Source organism: Brachypodium distachyon, chromosome 1 (assembly GCF_000005505.3).
Source record: "Brachypodium distachyon strain Bd21 chromosome 1, Brachypodium_distachyon_v3.0, whole genome shotgun sequence".
NCBI lineage: Eukaryota > Viridiplantae > Streptophyta > Magnoliopsida > Poales > Poaceae > Brachypodium > Brachypodium distachyon.
The window spans coordinates 45,448,608-45,474,950 of NC_016131.3; the positions used below are offsets into that span (position 1 = coordinate 45,448,608).

At 43.9% G+C, this 26,343-nt stretch overlaps 4 protein-coding genes across 4 annotated transcripts; 2 read left to right on the forward strand and 2 right to left on the reverse strand.

Annotated features, from left to right (window-relative positions):
- The first annotated feature begins 3,095 nt into the window (after positions 1–3,095).
- On the forward strand, positions 3,096–4,248 carry LOC100841409. The gene is made up of 3 exons (XM_010229610.3): positions 3,096–3,478; positions 3,574–3,698; positions 3,849–4,248. The coding sequence occupies exons 1-3, from the start codon at positions 3,305–3,307 to the stop codon at positions 3,940–3,942; spliced, it is 393 nt and encodes a 130-aa protein (XP_010227912.1). The 5' UTR covers positions 3,096–3,304; the 3' UTR covers positions 3,943–4,248.
- A 955-nt stretch (positions 4,249–5,203) lies between these two features.
- Positions 5,204–5,446, reverse strand: LOC100839572 (probable pectinesterase/pectinesterase inhibitor 12). Its single transcript, XM_010229612.3, has one exon. The coding sequence runs from the start codon at positions 5,444–5,446 to the stop codon at positions 5,204–5,206; it is 243 nt and encodes an 80-aa protein (XP_010227914.3).
- A 2,406-nt stretch (positions 5,447–7,852) lies between these two features.
- On the forward strand, positions 7,853–13,322 carry LOC100842016 (ubiquitin-conjugating enzyme E2 34). Its single transcript, XM_003564112.4, has 9 exons — positions 7,853–8,247; positions 8,367–8,421; positions 10,361–10,399; positions 10,508–10,571; positions 10,740–10,801; positions 10,888–10,927; positions 11,365–11,392; positions 12,283–12,374; positions 12,823–13,322. Exons 1-9 carry the CDS (start codon positions 8,191–8,193, stop codon positions 13,106–13,108), a joined length of 723 nt encoding a protein of 240 aa, XP_003564160.1. The 5' UTR covers positions 7,853–8,190; the 3' UTR covers positions 13,109–13,322.
- Positions 13,323–14,071: 749 nt separating this feature from the next.
- LOC100842936 lies at positions 14,072–17,046 on the reverse strand. Its single transcript, XM_003564115.4, has 7 exons — positions 16,778–17,046; positions 16,159–16,662; positions 15,608–15,705; positions 15,450–15,474; positions 15,251–15,371; positions 15,032–15,166; positions 14,072–14,688 (listed from the first exon to the last, which is right to left on the reverse strand). The coding sequence occupies exons 2-7, from the start codon at positions 16,625–16,627 to the stop codon at positions 14,478–14,480; spliced, it is 1,059 nt and encodes a 352-aa protein (XP_003564163.1). The 5' UTR covers positions 16,628–16,662; positions 16,778–17,046; the 3' UTR covers positions 14,072–14,477.
- Positions 17,047–26,343: the final 9,297 nt, after the last annotated feature.

Below are 26,343 nucleotides of genomic sequence, written 5' to 3' on the forward strand. Positions count from 1 at the left end.
CAAATTCAAAAAAATTGCACACCTTATATGTTAGTACAGGGAGTATACCGTTGCTCTTGCTGCAAATAATGGAGGTAGATTGTGGTATCGTGCCTTTTTCGTGTAAATAAATGCGAGCAGGTGCGGAGATACACATAGAACAAATGGTACCAAGACATAGACCCATACTTTCAAGTCTAGTAGAGTTAGCTAAATTATAGCCCTAGTCTTTAGAAATTTCTAGCTCCACCACCGAGTACATGTCTAATATACTTTCAAATTAATACACTATTGTGTGTCACACAAAGCACATATTATTACTCCATCTGCTTCTAAATATAGAATGTTCTAAGTTAAATCTACCTGATATATATAACAATCTTCAACATCTACAACTGTAAATCCGTCATGATGTACATCTTCATATTATATTTAGTTGATGTTGTAGAGATTGATAGATTTCATATAAACTTGATCAAACTTTAAATTCGTGACTTAAGACAAAGATAAAACATATCTTAGAGAAAGAGAGGTAGTAATCGCTAACTGAAGCTCGGAATCGGGCAAGTAATATATTTTCCGATGATTGTCATGAGCATCCTTTTGCATCTTTAGATCGTACACACGCTGAAGGGCAAGATGACCATCCTTCCCCTGTTTTCTAAGATCATCGTCCCCTTGCTACCTAGTGACACGGTCAGATGGCAAAGTAATTGTTTAGTACTGCTATACATACATCATCGGATAAGTCTAGCCATTGCTGTCGAGGTGATCAAGGATTATTTATTTCTGAATGCGATTAAAGGATATTATTAACATCTATGATGATAACGTTTTGTGAGGCAATGGGCGGGGCCACCATCGACCCCAACAAGGCAAGACGATGGAGCCGCGGCGACAAAAAACAGCATTAGTTTTTTCTTTTTTTTTCATGAGTCGACATTGCTTAAATGCTAAATCTACCGATGGTCACTTAGATACTGGCTCCCTTTCTAAGAGCAACTCCAATGGGATACTTTAAATTTTGTCCCCAAATGTTCTCTTTTTAGTCATTTGGGGGAGCAAATAAGCATGTGTCCGCCTCATGTCCGCCCTCATCACCCAACTACATCTCCCAAATTTCTCTCTCAAATTAGATTTTCCTTTTATTTATCCTTTCTTCTCTCATTTTACATTTTCTTTTCATTTTCCCATCTCTTGTTGTGGGGCCGGAGCGGACAAAAGAGAGCATCTGAGAGCATCTCCAGTGGCATCCCCCAAAACTATCACAAATGTCCTATTTGAGGGATATGAACATTTTGCCAAAATCATCTCCCATTGGCATCTCCTAAACGGACAAAATGCCATGTTTGTCTGGACACATCCTCCAAACTTGCCCCAAATTTGGGAGAGGTTTGGGGTGTCCGGACATTGTCCGGTGCTCTCTTTTGTCCGCTCCGGTCCCACAACAAGAGATGGAAAAATGAGAAGAAAAAGTGAAAAGGAGAGGAGAAAGGATAAAGAGAAGAAAAAGTTAATTTGGGAGAGGAATTTGTGGGGTGTGGTTGGGTGATGTGGGCGGACATGGAGAGGACACATGTCCACTTGCTCTCCCAAAAGACCAAAACAAGAACAATTTTGGACAAAATTTAGGTGATCCCATTGGAGCATCTCCTCCAATGGCATCCCCCAAAACTATCCCAAATGTCCTATTTGAGGGATATGGACATTTTGTTCCCCAAATCATCTCCCAATGGCATCCCCTAAACGGACAAAATGCCATTTTGTCCGGACACATCCCCCAAACTTGCCCCAAATTTGGGAGAGGTTTGGGGTGTCCGGACATTGTCCGGTGCTCTCTTTTATCCGCCCTGGCCCCACAACAAGAGATGAAAAAATGAGAAGAAAAAGTGAAAAAGAAGAGGAGAAAGGATAAAGAGAAGGAAAAGTTAATTTGGAAGAGAAATTTGGGGGATGTGGTTGGGTGATGTGGGCGGACATGAGGAGGATATATGTCCACTTGCTCCCCCAAATGATCAAGAAAAGGACATTTTAGGACAAAATTTAGGGGATCCCATTGGAGTTGCTCTTGAAGTTGCTCTCAGATAATGTCCGGACACCCCAAACCTCTCCCAAATTTGGAGGATGTGTCTGGACAAACATAACATTTTGTCCGTTTAGGGGATGCCATTGGAAGATGATTTTGGGGGCAAAATTTCCTTATCCCCCAAATAAAACATTTGGGATAACTTTGAAGATGTCATTGGAGATGCTCTAATACCATAAAGACATAGAAAGGGGGCAAATCAAAAGTCATGCAAGTTGCACCAGGATTTCAGTTCAGATTATAGCAAAATGTAGAGAGCAAGGAACTATGTTATGTATGTGTTCTCGGAAAAAAAAAAGATTATGCAGTTGAACCATATGAGATTTTCCTTTAAAAAAATTCATATACTAAAGCCACAATTAAGGTTGCGAGGCAAGATGTCACGTTAATCCACGTCATCCAAACTTATATTTAACGATTAAAATTTAGTAGGATAAATAATATATTTGTAGGACTTGAACCTGAGTGAGCTATTTCCACCACAAGAAACACAAGAAACCATACCATCTGAAATAGGCTCAGTTCACACCCACTAATGTAACTTGGCATAATCTAGTTGTGCGAATGACCAATCGACCAATTCAGCATATTAGTCCTTTTAGGTATAGAAAAGTAGCTGACAAGTGATATGAAGTTTAATTCTAGATACAAAACTAATATCACCTCAAATGATCAACAAATCGGATGCAAACATTGATTGACTAGCCGACTTATGCTTGGAACTTTTAGTTGTGGATTATAACTAAAATCACATAAAAATAAGATTTTACTCCCTCCAATCCACAATAAGTGTCATTGATTTATGAATCAGAGGGAGTATCTCTTTTTGAAAAAAAAATGTTATCTCGCAATCGAATAAGACTCGGCTCTATATACTTCCATACTTCTAGGCTTTTTTTCAGGCCAGAGTTATATGTATCTATAGCAATATGGATTATAAAATGCAACTTCCTTGTAACATGCAACAGTCCAAAACTAATCAGACACCTATAATTGAAAGGACATGAGATACACCAACTTGCAACTAAAAAAAAGAAGCCTTGTTGCTCCTTGCTTCCTATGATCAACAACCCCTACCCTATACGGCTACAACCAAGTACCAACACCTCGAAACGTCAGGACTCTAGTCTGTGGCCAGCCTCCCCTTCCCAAGAAATGCATTTAGAATTCTAGCATATAGCCACCAATTCAGGCCTCTGCTGAGAACAAACCCAGATTCCTCACCAAGCACCAAACACAATGGCTTTCAGAAGCTCCTGCTATCCTCACTCTTCTTCCCCCATGGCCGCCGCTCCAAGATTCGGCGCAAGGAAGCCAGCGGTAGCCTTGAGCTTCAGCGCCTGCGCAGCAGCAGCCCATGGCTGCAACCCATCACCATCGAACCTCTCCTTTGCTGCAGCAACCAGCAACAAGGTACTGCATATTGCTGCACTGATCATCCATCTTTGTGCATGATCCAAGAAGATATCATGGCATCTGCCTGAAAAATCGGTGATGTGATCGGTTAGGTGTTTGAGGACCAGATGAGAGGGATCGTGTGCTACAGGGATGACAAAGGGGAGCTCGTCTGTGAGGGCTACGACGAAGGCCCGAGGCTCGGAATGCGGTTGCCGGAGAAGGCCTGCTTCCCATGGTGAGTTATGGGATCATTAATTATTTTTTCCTCCTCTATGTGCTACTGCTGTGTAGAAGAAAGAAGGATTATTATTGTGTTTGTTGGCTGATGGGAAATTCTTGTGTCTGATCAACCTGAAACTTCCTCCTCTTGTGTTTCTGAGAACAGGCCTGTGGGAGTTCAGGTCACCGATTTCATCCACCTGGCAACTCTCCAGGTCTTCGAAGACGATGCCAACATTCGTTCTTCAACGCGAGGATGATCTGAAGAGGCAGCTCTGAGATGATCAAGGGAACAAGTAAGAAGAGCAATAATTGGAATAATTGGGAGCACATCATGTGTGCCAACTGCCCACTGCCGTGCTTAACTAGCATTAATACTACTCTATTCTGTAAATAACTTGCTTTATCCTCCAAAGTACTTATGGTTTCCTTGTATGTATAGCATACAGTACTCAGTGATCGCTTTATACAGGAACAGTTCTAAAAGGGTGAGATCTTGATACTACTTCTGTCAATGGAGAAAAGAGCAAAAGAGATCTGAATATCTGATCATTGCAACAAACTCATTGCAATCTGTGGCATGCATGTGACTATGTGAGCTACTATTGTTTGTCTCTCATTTGGGCTGGGAATTTTGCAGATCTCTGCAGCACTTTTGTGCAACAGCATTTCAGTTGGCAGAGTCGTCGCTCAAAATAACCAATCAGCTAACGAACCAATCGAGTGGCTCCGGCTGATATATATATAAACCGAGAATTTTTGTTTGGGTTTGGATTGATTTCCATACTGAGATGGATACGAGGAATTTTGGATTTCATACTAAGGAGATTGATTTATTTTAGGACTGTTCGTATTATGTTGTGACAAATTTGGACCGTACGATAACTTTCGGTAAATGTAAACCGTAGAATTTCTTCTACTGAAATCGTGAATAAGGCGGGAGGAAAAGAAAATAAGAAGCAGTGACATATTGATTGTAATTTTAACGAAGTTGATCGACCAACACCGACCAACGGCGCCCACCATCACCACCGATTCCAATTTAATATATTGTAATATATATATATATATATATGTATATATATATAGATAGATAGATAGACACACACGCGCGAGGGGATAATAACTAAATTATACTCTCTCGTGTCTCCTTGTGGGTCTGTAAGCTGGAGGGTTATGTGCATGTCAACATCATTGGAGACATTGAGATAGCAGTATCATCCCAGCCTCTTCTGCATGCCGTGTCATCATCAACTAGTTCTGAAATTCCGGCGAAAGGTCACATGAAAATCCTGCGTGCATATTCCTCAAAGAAACAATTTGCATTTGGAAATTGGAATAAAAACTACTGGCTGATTGTACACATGACACTTTCTGATCCCATTAGATCCTGACACAAACAGTTTCGCAGGAAAGAATCAACGCAGTAAAAAAACTCGAAATTTACCGCTGCATTTCATCCTTGACATTTACACGCAGTTGTTCTGGCCTGTGTGGGATTTAAGTTGAGAGGCCGTCGTCCTAGGGGAAGGAGGTGGCGCGGAGCCAGTCGTCGCCGAGGATGAAGCTATCCACGGAGAACTGGGCCGCCTCGTCGTAGTCCATCTCGTCGAACCCGGCCCAGCCCACGCGACCATCCGTGCCGGCTCCCGGCCCGCCGTTCCAGTACTCGCCGAAGTACACCGTGTCGCCGCGGGCCGGCTCCGCGCCAGGCCAGCCGACCCAGCCGGCCCGGTCCACGAGCGGGCCCAGGTAGGACTCCATGACGACGGTCCGCGCGTGCGCGCCCCAGGGCCGGCCGAGGAAAGTCTGCGTGCCGGCGCCGAGGTCCGGCGAGGCTGCCACGGTGCAGTTGTGGACGGCGAAGACCGTGTCCTCGTCGGGGCTGGAAATAATATCCGAGTCACGCCTCTGGAACCTGGGATGCCCCCAAAACCGTAAATGAGATAGATCTGCATGCATGAGGCATCAGACCAAGATTCCAATTCGGCTCCATGCCTCCATGATGGATCCTTGACGACTAATCCGTTTTCAAAATATTCAATCTAGCCTGGGTTCCGTCTGTGCCGTGCAGATACTACGATGCATGGAAGACGTCAGCCGCAGTGCATGGCATGCATGCAACACGGCTCTGCAGATGTAGCTCTGACACTTGACGTACGTTTGCACTGTGCAAGTACGGAATACATTATTTGCAAATGTGGATTACTACGGAGTAGAGATGGAGCGCAATTATAAGTGACTGGCGGCGCGGGCAGTGGGTGAGCCACTCCGGTGTGGCAGCGAGCGAGAGAAGGACCAGAGTGGCTCGAAAATTGCAGTGACTGTATATGTATCCATGTATACTTCCCAGTACAAGGAACTACCGAGAATAATTTGCTGATTTTCTAGTAACTTGAAACGACAGATAAAAGAGAAAGGAATGGATTTTGCCGTCGCGTTGGTCAGAGATGAAATTCAAACCTGTACTTCTGCGGAGGATCGATACAGGATCAAAATAATCGACGGGAGAAAAAGGCCTGGGAGTTAGCGGCACAAGAAACAATGTGGTGCTTTGTCCTCCTCTGTAAAGATGTACTACTACTATATCTGAGAAACTAGTAAAGTATGTTTTGTCTCCGTCGGGCATGCATTTATCGATACGGACGGAATTCGGCGGTTACACAAGTTTCGCGACCAAACGTCGACTAGGCTGAACGTGACGCGTTTCCTTAGCGCACATGATTAGGCGGAGGATTAATCGGCCGGTGCACGGATGCAACTGTTTTTCAATACACTGTCTCATCATTGTGGCAATTGTTAATCCAGGATGTTTTGGCGATCGAGGACGCCAACGTCGACTTTGTCACGCCTTTTCACAATCGAATCCAAGGTTAATAAATCAGAAAGAAAGAAAAAAAGATCAAACAAGGCATAACGTTTCACTCGAGATAATCTCCTTGCCACGACTAGTGACACGTCGGACCTAGGTCGTAGGAGAAAGATTCTGCGACAAGTATGGCAGCGAGCTACTGATTCAGTCAAACCTGTCTAATTTGTAGCTTGCGTGGCAAAATAGTTTAGGAACTTTATACTGAGTACTGACATCCAAAATCACGCTCATTTTCAACATTCTAACAAAAACTACATTAGAAATTCAACAAATTTGAAGAGGGAAAAAACAAATACTACCTTTGATCCAAAATAAGTGTCTTGGTTTAAGCTTAGTTCAAAACCGAGACACTTATTTTGTATCGAGGGGAGTAGATGAAATCAGAAAATCACATAAACTTATTAGGTCACGATTCAAGCATCCGTAGAAAGTCCTCGTCAAGTTTCCCTCCATGAACGAACTGCACACCTTTGCCACCTATCCATTCGCAATTAGATCATTAGTTTGTCCGATACAACTTCAACCTCCTCCATCGCGAGATCGGAGCACCTACGGTTGACTTGTCCAATGGCGTAATTTGAAGAGGACCAGAAGAAGAAAAGGCGAAGATAGATGAGGCTTATGAGGAGAGGCGGGGCACGGGTAAGCAGATTAAGGTAGTCAGAATCATAATTCTATCGTGCAATTCTACCATCCAAATTGACTCACCTGTTCTATGATTACAGGTAGTGGAATCAATGTTTTTACGGTTCTGATAGTTCAGATCTAGGATCTTGTTATCATAAGTGTTTCATCTGATTCGAAATTACCAACCTGACTACTTTTCAAGTAACGATGTGCAGAAATGGGTTGAGAGGTAGAAGAAGACAACCACACATGGAGTTAAAGAGTTATAAGAGCAGAGAAAAAATGTTTAAAACATTATACGTGGTTTTGTGCAAAGGCGGGGCAAATTTGGAACCGTCGTTTCCCGTCATCGATGTCCCTTATGAAAATATGGCGGGAAATAATAGTTTGGACCATATATGTTTTCAAAAGCCAATTTTAATGTGCTAAATAAACATTTTTCAAAATGTTTTGCACTGCATTAAACTCATTGTAACGCCTGCGTTATTATCTTCTTACCAATTGTGATCTATCTAAAAATCCAAAAAGCAGAAACAGAACCATGGGAACAGGTGGATCGGAAAAGCATTCAGAAAACGCGTGCGACCCAACGGCCCGTCCGCGCCGACTGACTGGCCACATCAAGCCTTTCTCGAATCTCAAAGCAAATCAGGCGCCATCGATAAAATCCGCAGCCGATTGCGGATTGCGCATCCCCTCGCTCTCTATTCCTCCGTACGCTGCCCCTTTGGCCCCCCTCTCTCTCTTCCCCTTCCCACCGGGGGACGCGGCCGCCGATCCCCATCCCCTTTCCCTCCTCTCCGGTTCACCCCAAATCTCCAATTCGCGCCCCGAAATTGGACCCGCCGGATTCGATCCCCAGCACCCCCACTCCCGATTAGCTTCGCCGGGATCGCGTGGGTTCGACCCCCGCGGCGGATTGAGGGTTGCCGATCGAGGGGCGCGCGTGCGGGGGGATTTGAGCTAGGGGAAGGGTTCGGCGGCTGGCGTTACGGCCTAGGGTTTTGCCATGGCCGACAGGGGCTGCCTGAAGCGCCTCCAGAAGGAGTATCACGCGCTCTGCAAGGTGAGCTCGCCGTTCCCTGGCTCGGCTCGTTTCGATTCGATTTGCTGTGGTACCTATCGATTGATGTGGGTTCGTTTTGGGTTTTGGGCGGGCTCTGATGCGATTTGGTTCGGTTGCAGGAGCCGCCGCCGCAGATCGTGGCGCGCCCGCTGCCCAACGACATATTGGAGTGGCGTAAGTAGCTCTCACTGATTGCGCACGTATATTTACCGTCGGTTAATTATCACTGTTTGGAGTGATTGCGATTGGCTTTGTTATTCGTTGATGTACGTGGTACGCATGTGGCTTTGTTGTGCAAGATATGAAGTTTTTGCATCGCGGTTGTACCTGATTTTGTTACTATGTGCTTAGGTTTGCCCATCTGTATAGAATAGAAATATAAGGTTTAAAGTGTGGGGCTAATCTCAGTCTTCTGCTGTTTTTGTGTAAGCTGTCCTTTAAATTCGTCTTATGATTTGCGCAAATTTAGCCTGTAGCTTAGCCCCTTCAGGAAAACCTCAGGAACAGGTCGTAGAGATCCTACCTTGTTTGAAAAGCTTGAGTACTTTTCAAGTCCACATGACTCCTGGCTTGTCATGAATGTGCTCCTTATAGTACACATTACCCAAACTGGATGTTCTCGCAGGACTGGCTGGGGAAGGTTGGTTATTAGGGCATCCCCAACAAGCCATTACTCAAGTTGTTACAAGGAAGAGAGAGAATGCACCATCTCATACAGAGTATCAACCACTCAAATGGATGGTTTTTTAGGCTTGGTACTAGAATCTCTCTAGACTATTTAATTGTTGTGCTTGTGGTTGTTGATGATGATCTTCAATGGAGTTTAACTCTGTGGCCTACCCATGTGTATCTAAAGAAAAAGTGGAGGAGAGAAACTACGGGGCGAATGGGAAGGATGATTCGTGTACGGGAGCCACACAAATTGATCCCATCAGTTTGGTGTTGTGTCCCCGTTTAAGTAACGAGCAGGCGTCGAACAGCTATTTGGATTGCTACCTCTTTCTTGGTATTCGAGTTGACGTTGTTTATCCTGCGACAAACTGTTTCTTCCCTTCTCATTCAATTTTACCTACCACATCATCTATTTGCTGACGCATACATGCATAGTAACGGCTGACTTGTATTATTGGAGATGCGCTTAGCGCACAGAAAGTTCAGTATGGGAATTGGGAAGTATACATGTATAAGGTTGGAATTGCTTATGCAGACATTTGTGTGATAGACTGGTTGCTTGTGTGATGAAGTCATGGGAAAATGCCACACACGTGGTCTGCAGTATATTGGATGCATTTATTGGTTACTTATTCAGCAATCATCATAATAACTAATGCAGTTGCGTTAGTGTCTCGGACCAGTATGTCAGCATTGCTTTGTTGCCCGTTTTGATTATGGAAAATGTTCCATCGCCTCCCATACATTTCTGTAGCTACCGGGGTCTGTACTTCTTCAATGATGATAACCTGTTCCATACTTTTTTGCACTACCGGTATAGTTTTTCTTTCTCATAGCGATAGACCCTGCTAATTGTATGTGCCCATGAGCTAGTATAGTTGCCAGTTGCCATTATAATGCGGTAAATATGTATGTGTTTCCAACATACTGATGCTTAATTCTAATTTATGTATCAAAGTGCCTAATAGGTTAATACGTTTTGCAGGTTCTTGCTAACTTCTATTGACATGGAACTTTGTGTTTTTGGTTGATGGCCCAAAACATTGATTTGCTTCATGCCGCAACTGATGTTGTAGTGTAGATTCTAGTTGTAGAAGTATTTGTTGTAGATTATTTATTAACTTTCCACTAGGAAGGTTAAGCTTCTTTAATTATGAATTATCTAACGCTATTCTAACAACTTACACGCCTAATTATAAATTTAGCTACTCTGATTTAGTAAGTGAAACACCTATCAGGGACAACAGAGTATCCATGGTTTGTGTGATGTCCATCTAAATACCATGCTGCCAGAGTACACGTGCATTTTTACACTAAGCTTTCCCTTAACTCTAATGCCTGCTGGTTTTCGGTTGAATGTCATGGGTGCATTACGGGCAGACTTGTTTTGCTTTATTTCAAACTTCTGTCAGCTACCTATTTATGTTTTTCTTTTTGGCAGACTATGTACTTGAAGGAAGTGCAGGCACACCCTTTGAAGGTAAAGATAATATACATTTGAAACTACTATCTTTTATATACTGTTCTGCCTGCATTTTCTATACTAAATATTTAACATTGTTTCTCGGACTTATTTTTCCTCCTGAAGGCGGATTCTACTATGGGAAGCTCAAATTCCCATCCGATTATCCTTTTAAACCTCCAAGTATCAGGTACTGCAGCATTATCTGTCGGTAGTACTAATATTTGATCAATGGTTGTGTTCTTATTAGATGATGTTCCTCATTAGGAGGACAAATCAAAACTGGGACTAGAAATAGATGCAGATATAGAATTATTAAATCTCTGTAACTTCGGTTTCTATTTGTTACCTGTTTTAGCATGACAACCCCCAGCGGCAGGTTTGCCCCTCACAAAAGGATATGCCTATCAATGAGTGACTGTAAGCGCCATTCTGCAATCAGATCTTAGTTTCCTTTGTATTCGATTGGGTTCGAAATAATTCTCATCATTATTTTGATTTTGCAGTTCATCCAGAATCTTGGAATCCAATGTGGTCTGTAGCAAGGTATGCGCACAATGATATATAGCTTGATCACTGAGTATAATGTGCTTTTTCTCTCCATAGGGAATATTTTTTCGTTGAGGGTCTTTAAAATTATCAGCCCACCCTTTTCAACTCCTAAATCTGAACATGGATTCATGTCCGTAAGCTGTCATTCATTTCAATTTCAGCTAACTTGAGTTTACAATCTTCAGTTACTTGTATTCTAATCGATGCTCAGGTTCAATTATTGTTATTTATGAGCATCCTCTTTTGTGATTCCTTGAAAGTCAACATAACTTATTTAGCATTTATTTGGTGGAACTTGCAACAACATCAAAGTGTACCTTCACTGTTCCAGCGATACAAGTGGTCTTTATTTGTTAAGTCGTGAATGTATTTTCCCATTTACAGTTTTGTGTTTTTTCACTGATGATCTGACATAAACTTCTGTGCTGCAGCATTCTCACAGGACTCCTGTCATTTATGGTGAGTTATTACTTTTTGCATCAGCTACTCTTGATTGTTGACATGCATATGATCTTCCTAGTGTTTAAATATAGCAAGTTTTGGCAATTTACTCACATTGCAGTACTGTGATAAAATATCCAGTTCTACTGACAATCCTATTTATTTGGGTTAATTGGATCTATGCCACTGTCTATTCCACCGGTTGGAGATATGCCATTACAAAATCTTGACTAGGAGAAATGCCACTCTAACTTTCTTTTACCTCTGAATGTCATTCTGTCCACTTAAGACCAATAACTGTTTATAAAATACATTTATTTCAACGTGTACAGCAGTATTTATCATAATACCCCTATTTACAACGTTCAACAGTACGTTTGAGTCTTCCAGGCACCATAAAGGTTCAAAAAAATTCTATGCCTCTTTTTTTTTACTTTGATAAAAAAGTTCTTTTTTGGACCTCCTAGACAGTATACGTTCAGCAGTAGAGTTGGGGACGGGATATTAGGAGCGCGTGGGGGATAAGAGGAATAGAACTGTTTGACTTGGGATGGGGAAAAAAACTGTTCGTATAGAACTATTTCTATACGTATTTAGACAATATGCGTGCTGGTATTGGACAAAAGGGCATTGATAGAGGTATAAGAAAGTTAGAGTGGCATTTCTCCAAGTCAAGTTTTTGTAATGGCATATCTCCAACTGGTGGAATAGAGAGTGGCATAGATCCAATTAACCCTATTTATTTTGCATGCTAGTTACCTAAATCTGGTATTATAGTGCTTATAAATGACAAATAGTATAGTTTGCTGTTATGTATCCCTTCCAGTTATTTCGTGGTTCACCACAGAACATAATTCCTAATTAGTGATGCATAAGCTATGTGCATAACATAATTCTTGTGTTTGCAGATGGATGATGCTCTGACAACCGGTAGCATCAGGAGTACAGATGGAGAAAAGAGGCGTTTAGCAAAGGCTTCCCTTGCTTACAATTGTGAGAGGTAAATGCATTTCTCTGCAAGATAATTTCAGTCCGACCATGTTATTTTGTGTATGATTGAGAAAATGGTTGAGCTTTCAGAATAGGAGTTATGATAGGCTTTTTGCTAACTGTTTGATGTTTATTATGCTTACATGAAGGGACAATTTTTTTTTTAATATGTTCTTCTCAAGGGCAATGGGCGCTTGGCACCAGTACTAAATTCACTCCATTTATGTACTCCCTCCGTCCTGAAATAAGTGACATGGATTTGCATAGATTTTTATACAAATCCACGTCTCTTATTTTGGGACGGAGGGAGTAATTCACTTCCAAGTTCCAAATGATTTGGCATTGATTTTCTTGTGCTGAATGGTCTTATGCTTGTGTCATGTCTTAATTATGCCTTCTGCCATGAGCTATTCCCTGTTTCAAACCATGTGACCGATTAAGCTGCTCTTGTTACACAGCAAAAATTGCCCGCACTTCAGGAAATTGTTCCCAGAGTATGTTGAGAAGTACAACCAACAACAAGAAATGGAGCAAACGGTGGCAGAACCAGAGCCTCAGGAAAACACTGCCCCAGCTCCATCTCTTGCCGTCCAGCCAGCCGCAGCTGTGCCAAACAATGTAGGACAACCTGTGGCAGAGGCCCGCGTCGAAAAGAAGCAGAAGAAGCGAGTGCCTTTTTGGATGATGGTGGTTATCGTTTCTGTTTTTGGTGCTGTGATGGCCTTGCCCCTGATGCAACTTTGACAGTAAAGAGGCTAATAAAAAGTGTGATAGTGGGCCCTTAATTTTGTATAGCTTTCCACAACTCATTCGTCCGTGGGCGGTACACCTTGGAGACATGGTGATGAATTTGTGATGGTAAAAATCTGTAGAACCGTATTCTCAAGTCTTCACGAGATACTCTACGAACTGTGCTTTATTTGGGTCAGTAGCTCTTAAAGCTTTTTTTCGTTTCATTTATCTGCTTTTATATCCTGATCAGCTGCCGCCATCCCCACTTTACTAACATAGGTCGGCTAGCATATGCTATTTCTAACGTTTCTCATATTAGATTGAAGTTGTACCTGCGAACCTTGTCAATTGATCTTCTGCTGTGTAAAAGATCTGTCTCTATCCAAGTGAGGTTGGGTTCTTCCCAAACTTCTGTCGTCTTGCCATTGGCTTCTCTGGTTCTTGTATTCTTGTGTTCGCCGAGAGAGGGAAATGCCGTGGCTTTCGGTGAATGCGATCCGTCGTCAGTGTCATGCAGCATGACCAGTGACATTGACTTGCCAATGGCTCGGGTCTAACACGGTGACCTGAGTAGACTTTGCGCTGAATCTTTCATGTCACAGTGCTCCACATCTGTTGTACTCCGTATCATCTTTTGTTCTCCGTCGGTGCCACTCTTGTGTTACACACTTGACTTGCATTCAATTCCTCTATAAGATATTTACGACTCTGGTGTAAAGGATTGGTTTCTCCATTACCTGACAGATCGGCAGGATTGAATTCCGTCAAGCCACTAAAAAGCAGACTGCCTGGTTAACGATTTCAATTTTGTACATGCACGATCTGTTTGTAACGCAGAAATTCAAGTTTAAGCGGGAATCTGGGTTTGAAACTGTATCCACAAACAGAAGAGTTCTCTATATTCTTTCATTTCATCAACAATGCAAGTCTGTAACCTTGGATACCTTTGGACCAGTGAAGTCAGGACTCGGGACAAAGGATCAAACCGAAGATTGTGTGTATCCTCCGACTAATTCATATAGACTATTATGATTCAACAAATACATATAACAGTGGCAATATAGCAAATACATGTACAGCTCAGTAACACACACATGCTAAAACAATGAAGAACTCGCCTTTTGATGTGTGTGACTGCATGAGCTGATCTCGAATCATCTAAGGTCATACTAAACTGGTTGGCTTCCAGGCCTACACTCAGCCTGTTGCAGTGAGGGGATGTCCAATTGCCACGCTCTCAGTGAAGATATGGAGTATTCTACTTCACCTTGACATGTATTTCCATGCTGAAATGGACCTAACATGTTCTTCAGAAATTAAGCTCTTAGGAGTTAGGAAGCATCTGCTGATCTGAATTCTCTCTCTCTCCGGATAAAGAATGTCAGCTCTCAGGTGCCACCCATGAAAGGAGTTTTTGCTCAACTTCTTGCCAATTATGAACCTTGGTCACCAGGGGATGTGATTGATCCACACCAGTTTTGCACCAGGGATATGAATTATCATAATCAAAGAGCAAGACCCTCATGCCATCATCGGCGCATTCTGAAGCATATCTTGGGTTGTCATCTATTAAAACCTGAGCACCAAAAGATCTGCCACAAGGGATCCCGTAGTGAGGAAGTTAATATTAGATGTAAACATCTAAAAAATGCCCAAAGAGTTTGAAATGACATAGTAAACAATTCTTATGCTTGCATTTTTTTTTAACTCGGCCAACAGGCACTAGCACCTGTGTCATTATTATTTATAATTACAACCGTAGGGCACCACAGGGAAGCTAGGCCTCGAACTCGGTTGAGATGAGCGAGCACAGAAGCAGCTAGCCAACTGAGCAACACTCAGGTCCGGCTTTGTGTATTTAAGCCATGTCATAGTGCATGTAAACTCTCTTAACATGATTGGAAAGACAGAATAAAGTAACCCTTACAACCTTACCTGCAAATCTCTGATTTTGGCCTTGATTGACCTTGCAGAGCAAAATGGTTCCCGAAATGGATTTGCTCGAATAGGCCTGGATAAAACTTCTCGATCCACTCTAATGTGTGATTTTTAATTGCATCCTGCCGAGATCTTCACAATGAAGGATCATTAGACAGGTAACACATAACAAAAGATCAACTGGTTATGTCTCTAAAATCAACATGAAGGACTTACGTTACTACAGATAAGCTACAGAAAGAAGAAAGGTTTTGGAGAGCATCTCGAGCGCCTGGGATAGGATGTATACCATCTTGGAAGTAATGGGTTGTAAAGAACTCGTGGACAAGAATATTAGCTGCAGCGATTTAGATGAATGCTTGACTTAATATTAAAAAAAACCATGATGAAAATGAAGATTAGAGTGTAGACAAACCTTTTTCTCGAGAACAATTCCAAATCTGCACAGTTTTACAAAAAAAAAATCTATTACTACATGTCCGACAAAAAGTTGAACTAGAATAATTTAATAGAAAATGGCATTGACCAAACAGAAATATTACAGGACAAGTTTTAGAAAGGACTCAAATTTACCTTAAAGAACTCATAGACATGGTATTCTGATACTGAATGATTCCAAGAATATCGCTCCGCAATAAATCTGTTCAGAGCAGCAAGAAAGCTTCCAAGAACTGCAAGCAAGGAGAAAGGATGAATTAGAAGAAACAGAAGGACAATGTTACATATGACCCACAGAGGGGAAGACATGTGAGAATGACAATGCAATGCGAGGAACTTTGTAAAGTATGGTCAACATGATATATGCATGTTTTTTGCAACAATTTTGAATTCAAAAATTGGTTCTAGACTAAGCAGCACCATGAAACTTAGCCACTAAATAAAGGAACTAGTTGTCAAATCATAAACTGGTTCTAGACTAAGCACCATAAAACCCAAATACAGTACTAAGGAAACGAACTAGTTATGCAACCAACATGAATGTTCCACCCTGCATAATTGAAAGATGCACAACTCGGTTGTAAATATTTCCTCCGTTCGGAAATAAGTGACTTGGATTTGTATGTAAATACTCCCTCCGTCCGGAAATAAGTGACTTGGATTTGTATAATCTTGTTTCACGATACCTTCATCCACATCAACAGCAACAACCATCTTAGTTGACAGTGCCTGCTCAGGGAAACCAAGGCCCTTCCCACGCCGGAATGTGCCATTACCATTCAGGCTCTTTGCGCTCACCTCCTCCGACAGTAAAACCTCTGAATCACGGATGAACTGCCGCTGAGGGGCCAAAACTCGTGCCTTGATTTCCACTGCCTCACCATCACCACCCACCCTCCTGAACCTGCTGCTATCCTGCCAATCCAGACAGCCCTTCAAGCTCATCGCGCTGCCCGGCGCAAATCTCCTGCCGATCCCCAAATCGAGGGCACCCTTCCTCTGCATCCTAGAGCTTTCGTTGTGCGCATTTGAGTGGCTAAAACTGCAAAAGCGAGCATGATTGGTGCCGGCCAGCGGCGGCATGGCGGGGTTCATCCCCCAACGCGGCGGGCGGAGGCGATCCAACAACGACCGCACGAGTCCTCGGTTTAGCATATTGGTACGAGCATTCCCCGGCCAACCAAAGAAACCTGCCAAACCCGCAGACTGCCCGGATCAGATTCTTTTGCCCAAACAAGAGCCCACAGAATCGGGCGAGATGACGAAATCAAGAAAGCGGCAGCAGGATGCCATCGAATCCCGTACCTGTAGACGCGAGATCAGATCGGTTGGAATTGACTCCGGCAACTCCTCAGCCTCCACGCCTTCCGTGCGATCCGAGCGAGAGGAGAAGGGAATCGCCGCGCATCTTTCAACCCAGATCGCGAGTTGGGGCAGGGGAAACGAGTAGCAAAATTCGAGGGCAATTCTCAGGGGGAGGGAGTATTGTTTTTCTCCCTCTTCTCTTGTGCTGTTTAAGGGTTTCAGTTGTTCGTCGTTTATGCGGTGTGGCTCCCTTCTTGGATTGTTGTTTTTTTCGTTTAATAACTAGAGCTTTTCTTATGCTTTTGCTGCCAAGTCCTTGAGGTTCAAAAATATAACAAATTCTACTAGGTTCGAAAAACACAGGAATATGGAAAAGAAAGAAAATGGTAACGCCGTCTTCACTTCATAAATCTAATCAATCTTATAAGGCGGCCATCTTATAACTGCAAGACTACATGAAACCATAAATTTCGGACTTGATTCTTCGAATGCTCCACAGAGATTGCTATAAAAACTGGATGAGAGAAGTGAGATGCAAGCAATGAAAACTGAGGTTTGACTTTTTGGTTGAAGTCCTATGAATTTTAGTTATAAGAAAGTAAAACCATAACTTTTAATCCAAAAAAACCTTCGTGCAAAAAAAAACTATAGATATATGTACTCCTACATAATCTTTAAAAAAATTACACAAGAGATTTATTATCTGCAAAATAAATTACCCAAGAGACTTAGTACATAGCTTTTTTAGATTTAAACCACATGTTTGGCTTGAGATACTCACGAGCGAATCCCTACAATACTTCATACCATTGGTGACTTAACTCTCAATGCATTAGTGTGTTTCCCCTGAAAATGAACTTTGTGAGCCTCTTGTAAAGGTAAACAAGTAGGTAGCTTAGATACACAAGTGCGCCGTTTAGAATTTCTAAAATGAATTCGATCACATGAAAAGTTCAATTTTTTTTCTTGCAGTCTATAATTCTCAACTCATCTGTCATCCCAACATTTTTTTTCTCCTGCGGATTATAGCGGTCATGCTTTTGTTATCATCCCACATTGTATAAGTGGGAAAAGTCAATCGAGACACATTGTAACGATTAATTTTGTCAGAAATATCGAGAACTACATATGAAAATTTCATAATGGATCTACATGTACTACTTCCGTCCCATATTAAGTGATGAAATATTACATGTATCTAGACGTTTTTGGGTATATATACATTCATATTTGAGTAAATTTGAGCCACTTAATATTGGACGGAGGGGGTATATGAAACTGATTTTTTTTTCTTGTACGCATGTGCCCGGTGACCTTTATAGGCAGCGTTAAATAAGTACCAGCACTTTACAAAAACAAAAGAGATACTTTTGTCAAAAGGAAGAAACAAAAAGGGGTATGGTAGAAGCTCGCTATTGTCCCTCTGTATAATTTCAATGACACAAGGACTGAGATAAAAATAACATGACCTGATTTTCCGGCCGTCTAGGGATTGCTTTTCATCATTTTTCAAGTGCTGCTTTGAGAGTGGAATCCCTGTCCTGTCGCCGTCCCGCAAGATTCATGGCTCTCAACTGCTTTCGGCCTGTGACGTTAATGATGCTGAGCGTCGCTGTGGACTGTGGTGTCGTGAAGAACGTTTTGGGAATACCTTATCCCTGAGACGTGTCAAGGTAGTGAGCTGGTTAGTTGTCGTTTTGTAACATAATAACATGGACGCTCCTGCACAAACAAATAAAAAACAAGGACACATTCCTTTTTGTGAGGCGCCGATCTAAGAACTCACAAGAACAACTAATAGATCTAGGAATTCAAATGGAACTTGCATGAATTGTTGTTGTTGTTGTGATTATCCTCCCATCCATCCATACAGCGAGTTCATTGTCTAATCCTAACCTAGTCGTTCTGTCCTTCCTGCCATTGCAAGCGAACCAGAGATGTACTTATACGAAGGAAGTTACATGCTTAATGAAGCCATTCTCGGCCTGCAAGCCGGCTGGGCACTTGTGTTGTCGAGTAGGCCTTTTAGCCAGCCCATCAGAAGTGTCGTGGTCGTGGCCCATGTCGAGGTCGCTGACACCCCCCCTTCCTTGAGAAGCGGCTTGTCCCCAAGCCGGCGCACGAGGGAACTCCTGCTTCAGCGACTCGATGTCTTCCCAAGTCGCAGCCTCCAATTCAATGCCACTCCAATGAATCAGACCTTGGAGAACAGTATGCGAACCTTGCTGACGGATGCGGCGTTGAAGCACCTTCACAGGAACCTGAAGCTCAACATCAGTAGAAGGCAGGGTCAGTTGTATCTGATGTTTAGGAGAGATACACTTCTTCAGCTGGGAGATGTGAAAGACGGGATAAATATGACTTGTGGATGGCAAAATCAGTCGATAAGCAACTTCACCAATCTTCTGCTCAATCACATAAGGACCATAATAACGAAAGGCCAATTTGTTGTTGGAACGATGAACCACCGAAGCTTGCACACATAAGGTTGTAATTTCAAGAACACCTTTTCACCCACAGCAAACGTATGTTCAGTACGATGCTTATCAGCTTGAGACTTCATACACTGACGAGCTCTCAATAAATGTTGTCTGACGGAAGCAAGAATAACCTTACGACTGTCAAGCCACTGCTGAACATCCATTGGAGCTATAGCAGAATTAGCAGAGACACCAAAATGATTAGGGCTCTGACGATATAAAACCTCAAAAGGAGACTTGTTTAAGGAGAAATGCCAGCTGGTGTTGTACCAAAATTCACATAAGGAGAGCCATTTGGACCACTTAGTAGGATGGGCACTGATGAAGCAACGCAAAAAACATTCCACCTGTTGATTCACTCGTTCGGTCTGACCATCAGTCTCATGATGGTATGCTGTACTCATTTTCAGTTCAGTGCCCACTAGTTTCATCACCGATTGCCAGAATGTGCTAGTAAATATGGGATCCCTATCAGAAATAATATGAAGAGGCATACCATGGAGTTTATAGACATGATCAACAAACGCTTCAGCCACTTTCTGAGCATTAAAAGGATGATGTAAGGGAATAAAATGCCCATACTTAGTAAACTTGTCAATCACCACTAAAATACAATTATAGGAACCATAATTGGGCAGACCATTGATAAAATCCATGGAAACTACGTCCCAAGATAAAGAAGGAATAGGATGTGGAGACAATAATCCAGGATATAGCACCCTTTCAGATTTAGCTTGTTGGCAGATCTGACAAGCTTGAACATAATCTTTAACAAAAGATTTCAGACCAGTCCAACAAAACAGGGAGCGAATGCGCCGATAAGTAACAGGAAAACCAGAATGTCCACCAACTGGACTATTATGAAAAGCATGGACAATTCGAGCAAACAAGGTAGGACAGTGGCCTAACCAAATTCTGCCCTTATAGAACAAAACCCCATTCTGAATAGAAAATGCAGGTTTAGAGGAAGGGGAAACCATGACCTGTTGAAGAAGTTGTTGAGCATGAGGATCATGTGCATAACTAGCAATCACATCTTGCAACCAAGAAGGTTGAACACTGGAGATAGCCAATAGATGATGAGTCTCATGAGGCCTGCGAGATAGAGAATCAGCAGCAGTATTAGTGGATCCCTTCTTATACTGAATCTAATAGGTCAATCCCATCATTTTGGTTAGTGCCTTTTGTTGCCATTCAGTGTGCAAACGTTGATCTTCCAGATGTGATAAACTCTTGTGATCAGTGCGAATGACAAACTCATTAACCTGCAAATAAGACCGCCATTGTTCAATGGCAAGTAAAATGGCCAAATACTACTTCTCATACATAGACAAGGACTGAGTACGAGGTCCCAAAGCTTTACTGACAAATGCTAATGGGTGACCATCCTGCATCAACACAACATCAGTTTCGATAACAAAAGTCTTGGTAAAATCAGGAAGTGACAAAACTGGAGCACTAATGAGAGCATGTTTCAATGTTTCAAAAGCAGTATGAGTATCATCTGTCCAACCGAACATTGTCCCCTTCCTGAGAAGATTAGTAAGAGGTTTACTAATAACTCCACAGTGTCTAATGAATTTTCTGTAATAACCTGTGAGTCCTAAGAAGCCCCTGACCTCTTTCACATTAACAGGCGTAGGCCAATCTCTGATTGTATCAATCTTACTACTATCAGTGGCAACACCGTCTCCACGGATAACATGACCCAAATAAGCAATCTCTTGTTGTGCAAAAGCACATTTAGACATCTTAACCTTCCACTGAGAAGTATCTAACAATTGAAGCACTTGTTCTAGATGCTGAAGATGATCCTCAAAAGTTTTACTATAAATGAGAATATCGTCAAAGAAAACCAAGGCAAACTTTCTCAAAACAGGGGCTAAAGTAGTGTTCATGGCACCTTGGAATGTTCCAGGGGCACCAGTCAAACCAAAAGCCATAACAGTAAACTCAAAATGGCCATTATGGGTTTGAAAAGCAGTTTTATATTCTTCCCCAGGAGCTAATCTGATTTGATGATAACCAGCTTTGAGATCCAATTTAGAAAACCAACATGCTCCAGCTAATTCATCCAATAACTCATCAATAACTGGAAGAGGATATTTGCCCTTAATTATTAAAGCATTGAGATGCTTATAATCCACTATCATTCTCGAAGTGTGATCTTTCTTCTTAACTAAAATCACAGGGCAAGAAAAAGCACTATGACTATGCCCTACTATACCAGATTGCAACAACTCAGTAACTTGGTTTTCAATTTCATTTTTGAGATGGGGAGCAACCCTATAAGGTCTAATAGTGACAGGTCTAGCACCAGGAATAAGAGGAATCGAATGATCAGAGATGCGCCTAGTAGGCAAACCTTCTGGTGAAGCAAATACAACAGGGAATTTATCTATAATTACTTGTACTTGTCTAGGAACACAAGGGGAGAAAAATTTTCGAGCGGAGGAGGTGTCACGCGCACCTCTGGAGTGGGGTGGAACGTAGAGATCCGCTCCCTTGTCCGGGCCACCAGAGTGCTCGCCCGTGGCGATGCCCTTCAACGCGGTAGAAGGCGGAACATGTGTACTGGCCTCGCCCTTCCCGTCCTTCTCAAAATCCATACGGATCTTAGTGATATCGAGGCTCAATTTGTTGCGAACCCCTTCGATCTTGTTGTTGAGGGCGTCGAGCTTGCGTGTCGTTTCGGCGAACATCTTGCGGACGGCCTGGACCGTGGTATCCGTGTTGATCTCCTCAGCGACGCCAGCCTTGAGTAGGTCGTACATCGCCCGCGATTCGGCGGAGAGGCCATCCATGGCTACCGCTCGCCGCCGATCCTTATGCCCGATGAAGTGGCGGTGGTGAGGAATCTTCAGGATCGCTGGCTCTGATACCAGATTGTGAGGTGCCGATCTAAGAACTCACAAGAACAACTAATAGATCTAGGAATTCAAATGGAACTTGCATGAATTGTTGTTGTTGTTGCTGTGATTATCCTCCCATCCACCCACACAACGAGTTCATTGTCTAATCCTAACCTAGCCGTTCTGTCCTTCCTGCCATTACAAGCGAACCAGAGCTGTACTTATACGAAGGAAGTTACAGGCTTAATGAAGCCATTCTCGGCCTGCAAGCCGGCTGGGCAACTTGTGTTGTCGAGTAGGCCTTTTAGCCGGCAGGAGTGTCCCATGTCGAGGTCACTGACACTTTTCCTGTTAAAAAAAACATGCTCCCTCTGCATATATACCTGTGGTGACATTTTTCAGAGCCGTGACACACAAATGTAAAAGACTAAGAAGAGAACGCAGGATGAATCTTGTTTAGTTTAGGGTTGCAACAGATCCAAGCCAACGTATCTGGTGAAAACTCCGGTCCAGTGAAAACCTGAAAACTTCCACCGTGTGCCGTTAGATCAGGAATAGACGGTTCGGATCAATGGTGGGAACCCTCAAGCCACTTAAACATACTTTTGCGCATACACCCCTGCCTTTTCCTCCCGTGCACCTACCGATTCAGCCTCGTTCCCCAAATCCCCACGCACGAGTCCATGACCTCGGCGCTTCCTTCTGGCGACCTCGGCGCTCCTCCTGACCTCGGCGCCCCTCCCTGCGACGATGAATTGGCGGCGGCCCACGCGCTGGAGGCGGAGGCCTCTCCCTGGGAACTCTCCTCCCCTTCCTCCCTGCATGCTAGCGGCAGTGCTTACCCCCACGCGCAACCGGCGGCGACGGTGCTGACCCGATGGCGGCGGCAGCCACGGCCCGGCGAATCGACGACTTGCCGCGATGGGATCTATGCCAACGTGCGACCTGGCGCTTCCCCTCGCGAGCGAGGAAACTACCGCGACGGTGCCTCATGCGACGGCGTCGGTGGCACGCTTGCCCGGCAGCGGCTCTGGCCCCTGGCGTCGTCGGCGGCTTGGTTGCCCTACTGTGGCGCATCCTCCAGACTCCATGGGATGGCGACCCGGCGCTGCGTCATCTGTCCATGCAATGGCGAAGCCTACTGCTGAAGAAAGTTGTTGAAGATAGCCTACTGAACCTGCTATTTTGCTGAAGAAAGCAGACATGCCTGAATCAATGTACAAGTTTTTTGTTTTGTTGTTCGGTAGCTTTGTTGTACAAAGCTGAATGAATCAGGGCATAGATCCTTGCAGTGTTGATGTACCTGAATCAATGTGCTATTTGCATTGGTTCTTCAAATTGAAATACTTGAATAAAAGTAAATTTACAAGGAAATATTTGTTGTTCCATGCCATGATATCTTTCGGCATCTTGAAACTACAATTTGCTTGCAAAACTCCATGGACTTTACCCTGTTAAAATTGAGGCATGGTGCATATAAACCATGAACTAGACAACAATCCTTTGAAACATGCACAGGATGTAGGCACAAAGGCCATGAGCTTCAAAGGTTGACATTTCTGAAGGTGAAATTTTTCTTCTAATAAAAAGAAACACTTGAAGCATCTATCGATCTGCCTCTTTTGGAAGAGCAGCTACTATGTCAAATAAAGCAACTTCTAATGCTTCAACCAGCGGTTAATCTTGGTCAGAGATAGATTTTGTTTGCAAGGTCAGGTCATAGCCACAGCTTCCTGAATCCCAAGCCATGCATTTACATATGATCTTCAGCTATCAACTTAGTTAAGCATGCAGTGGATACTCCTTTGGTAAATGAGTGTACCTTATCTGTCAAACAAGAGGCACATCATCTGAGCTAAATTACAATATGGCTTTTAACTTGACAGCAAGAGAAAGAAATATTTCCTGTATATTCACATTTTTCTGTACATTTACATTGAGGGGCGCCTTACATTGATTCGGGTACAACAAGTATCATTATACATTACATCAAAACATCAAGCTAGAAGAACTGAAACTAAACAGCAAGTATGCCACATTGCTGAAGCTAATTCCCAAGTTAGAAGAACTGAAGAGGCCCTTGTTCATTCGCATTCGAGACCACTGCACACCAACTGTACGTATACAATATCTACTGGTACGGAGCCAGAATCTCCATGTCGATCTCTGAATTCAGAGCTACAACAGGTTCAGCAAAGCAACAAGCATCCAAGTCCAACACACAGCAGCAACCATTTAGAGCATACGGCCCAGGTTGCCGTCGCCTGGGGGCAGTAGCACGCGAGCAGAAGACCGTCGCCTTCACCAGTAAAGTGAGATCGAGGAGGTCGCCGTCGTCACACCTGGCTGTAGGGTGGGGGATGCTCCAGGTCGTGGTGGTGGTCGTCGCGCCCGTCGTAGAGTCTCCGTCGCGCCCACTGAAGGGTGACCGTCGTGGCGGGCCGGCAACGCCGCCTACACAGGCTGGGGCAACGCCACCGCCGCCAGGGCCAAGCCGTGACGCTGGCCGCGCCCGAGCCATCCGCAATAACGTGGGGCTAGCGCCGCCATGACTTCCAATTCGCCTTCGCTAGGAGAGGGGTGGGGCGCCCTGCCACCGTCGCTAGGAGGGATAGGGGTAGGGAGGCCGAGAAGAGGGGTGGGGCGCCGGCGCGAGGACAGTGGTGGATCGCCGGCGACAAATCCAAATCGGGTTGGTGTTGGGGAACAGAAGCCTCTCTTTCTTCCGAATCCTTTTTTTATTGTATCATTACCAAGGTGGGGATTTAGGCAGGGTGCTATGCGCAAAAGTCCGTTTAAGTGGCTTGAGGGGTTCCCACCTCTAATCTGAACCGTCTATTCCTGGTCTAACGGCACACGGTGAAAGCTTTCTGGACGGGAGTTTTTACCGGATACGTCGGATACGTCGGCCATATCCAATCCTGTCGATCGCGAATCTCACAAAAACTGTCGTTGCAAATAACCCATGCGGGCCCAACTACGAAGGGAAGGAACCGCTCAACTCAGCCCACTCACGTCATCATCTTCTCAAAACAAAAGAAGCCCAGGAACAGTCCAATGAAAACTCACTCTCGGCCCAGTGAAAACCTAACCGGCCCCTCGATCGGCGCTTCTACCGTCCGTGGACCGCGCCTCCTCGGCGCCCGCCAGTCCTGAAGTAGGACGTGCGTGCCCGTGCCCCAGCAGCGCCTGACGCCCGACGTGCCGCGCCGCACGGGAGAATGATCGATCGAGCTGTTCGTGCTGCTCCGCCCTAGAGCCGCCGGGTCCAGCCCCTCCGCTGCACACGTGAAGCGCCGGATGCGGGCATCGCCGGGGGCCGGGGCTCCCAGAGCACCACACCCAGGCCCCGCGCCGAGTTTTCCCGGTGGCCGTCCGAACCCTGATTCCAACACCCGGCCCCCCACGCCTGACTTACGCTATTTACATCTCGCCTCACCCGGAAGGGGGTTAGGTGCCTCCTAGTCCTACGCATGCTCGTGTTTTCCTCCGACCTGACGTGGTGCCATGACTCCACCGTCGACTCCCGTCACCAACACAATTTCGTGCAGGCAACTCTAAAGTCCAAACTCAGAATTCTCGCGCGTTCACCAACTCGAAATCAATCACAAGCTAATCATACATACATACATACATACCCAAGGCACCAGAAAAAAAAACATGAAGATATCGGCTATGGGGGTCAACCTGGGGGGGCAAAACGTAGACACGCCTCACACGTAGGTAGTAGATTATCATCATCCACCTGGGGATCGAGGTGGAGGACTACGTGGTTATAGATAAGCTCGTGATTAACCCATGCCAAGAAACCTCAGACAGTGATACCTGACCTACTAACACGGTTCCTTTTGGGATCCCCTGCTCAGAATCTGACTTGTTCCATCTGATACAACGCCATGACTTGCATCCAAGAAACTTCTCATCCGGTTCAAAAAAAAAAAACTTCTCATCATAATCGCATCAAGGCTTAAGGTTAATGCACGGCACGACTTAACCTCAACTTCTTTTTTTAATCATATACAACGACGGAGTGTGTATAGATACTCATGGGAGTATCAAATATCCACATGCCAATTGATTGATCAATTGACTGGGTGCTCGTACGTTTGCCCGGAAAGAGGCATGCCGACCAGTAATGCACGCTTAATTGCTCATGCATGTAGTATTACTATAGTAGTTCATAGCCAAGTCATGCAACTTGTCTCAGAAAAAGAAAGGGGATTAACAAGTGAGA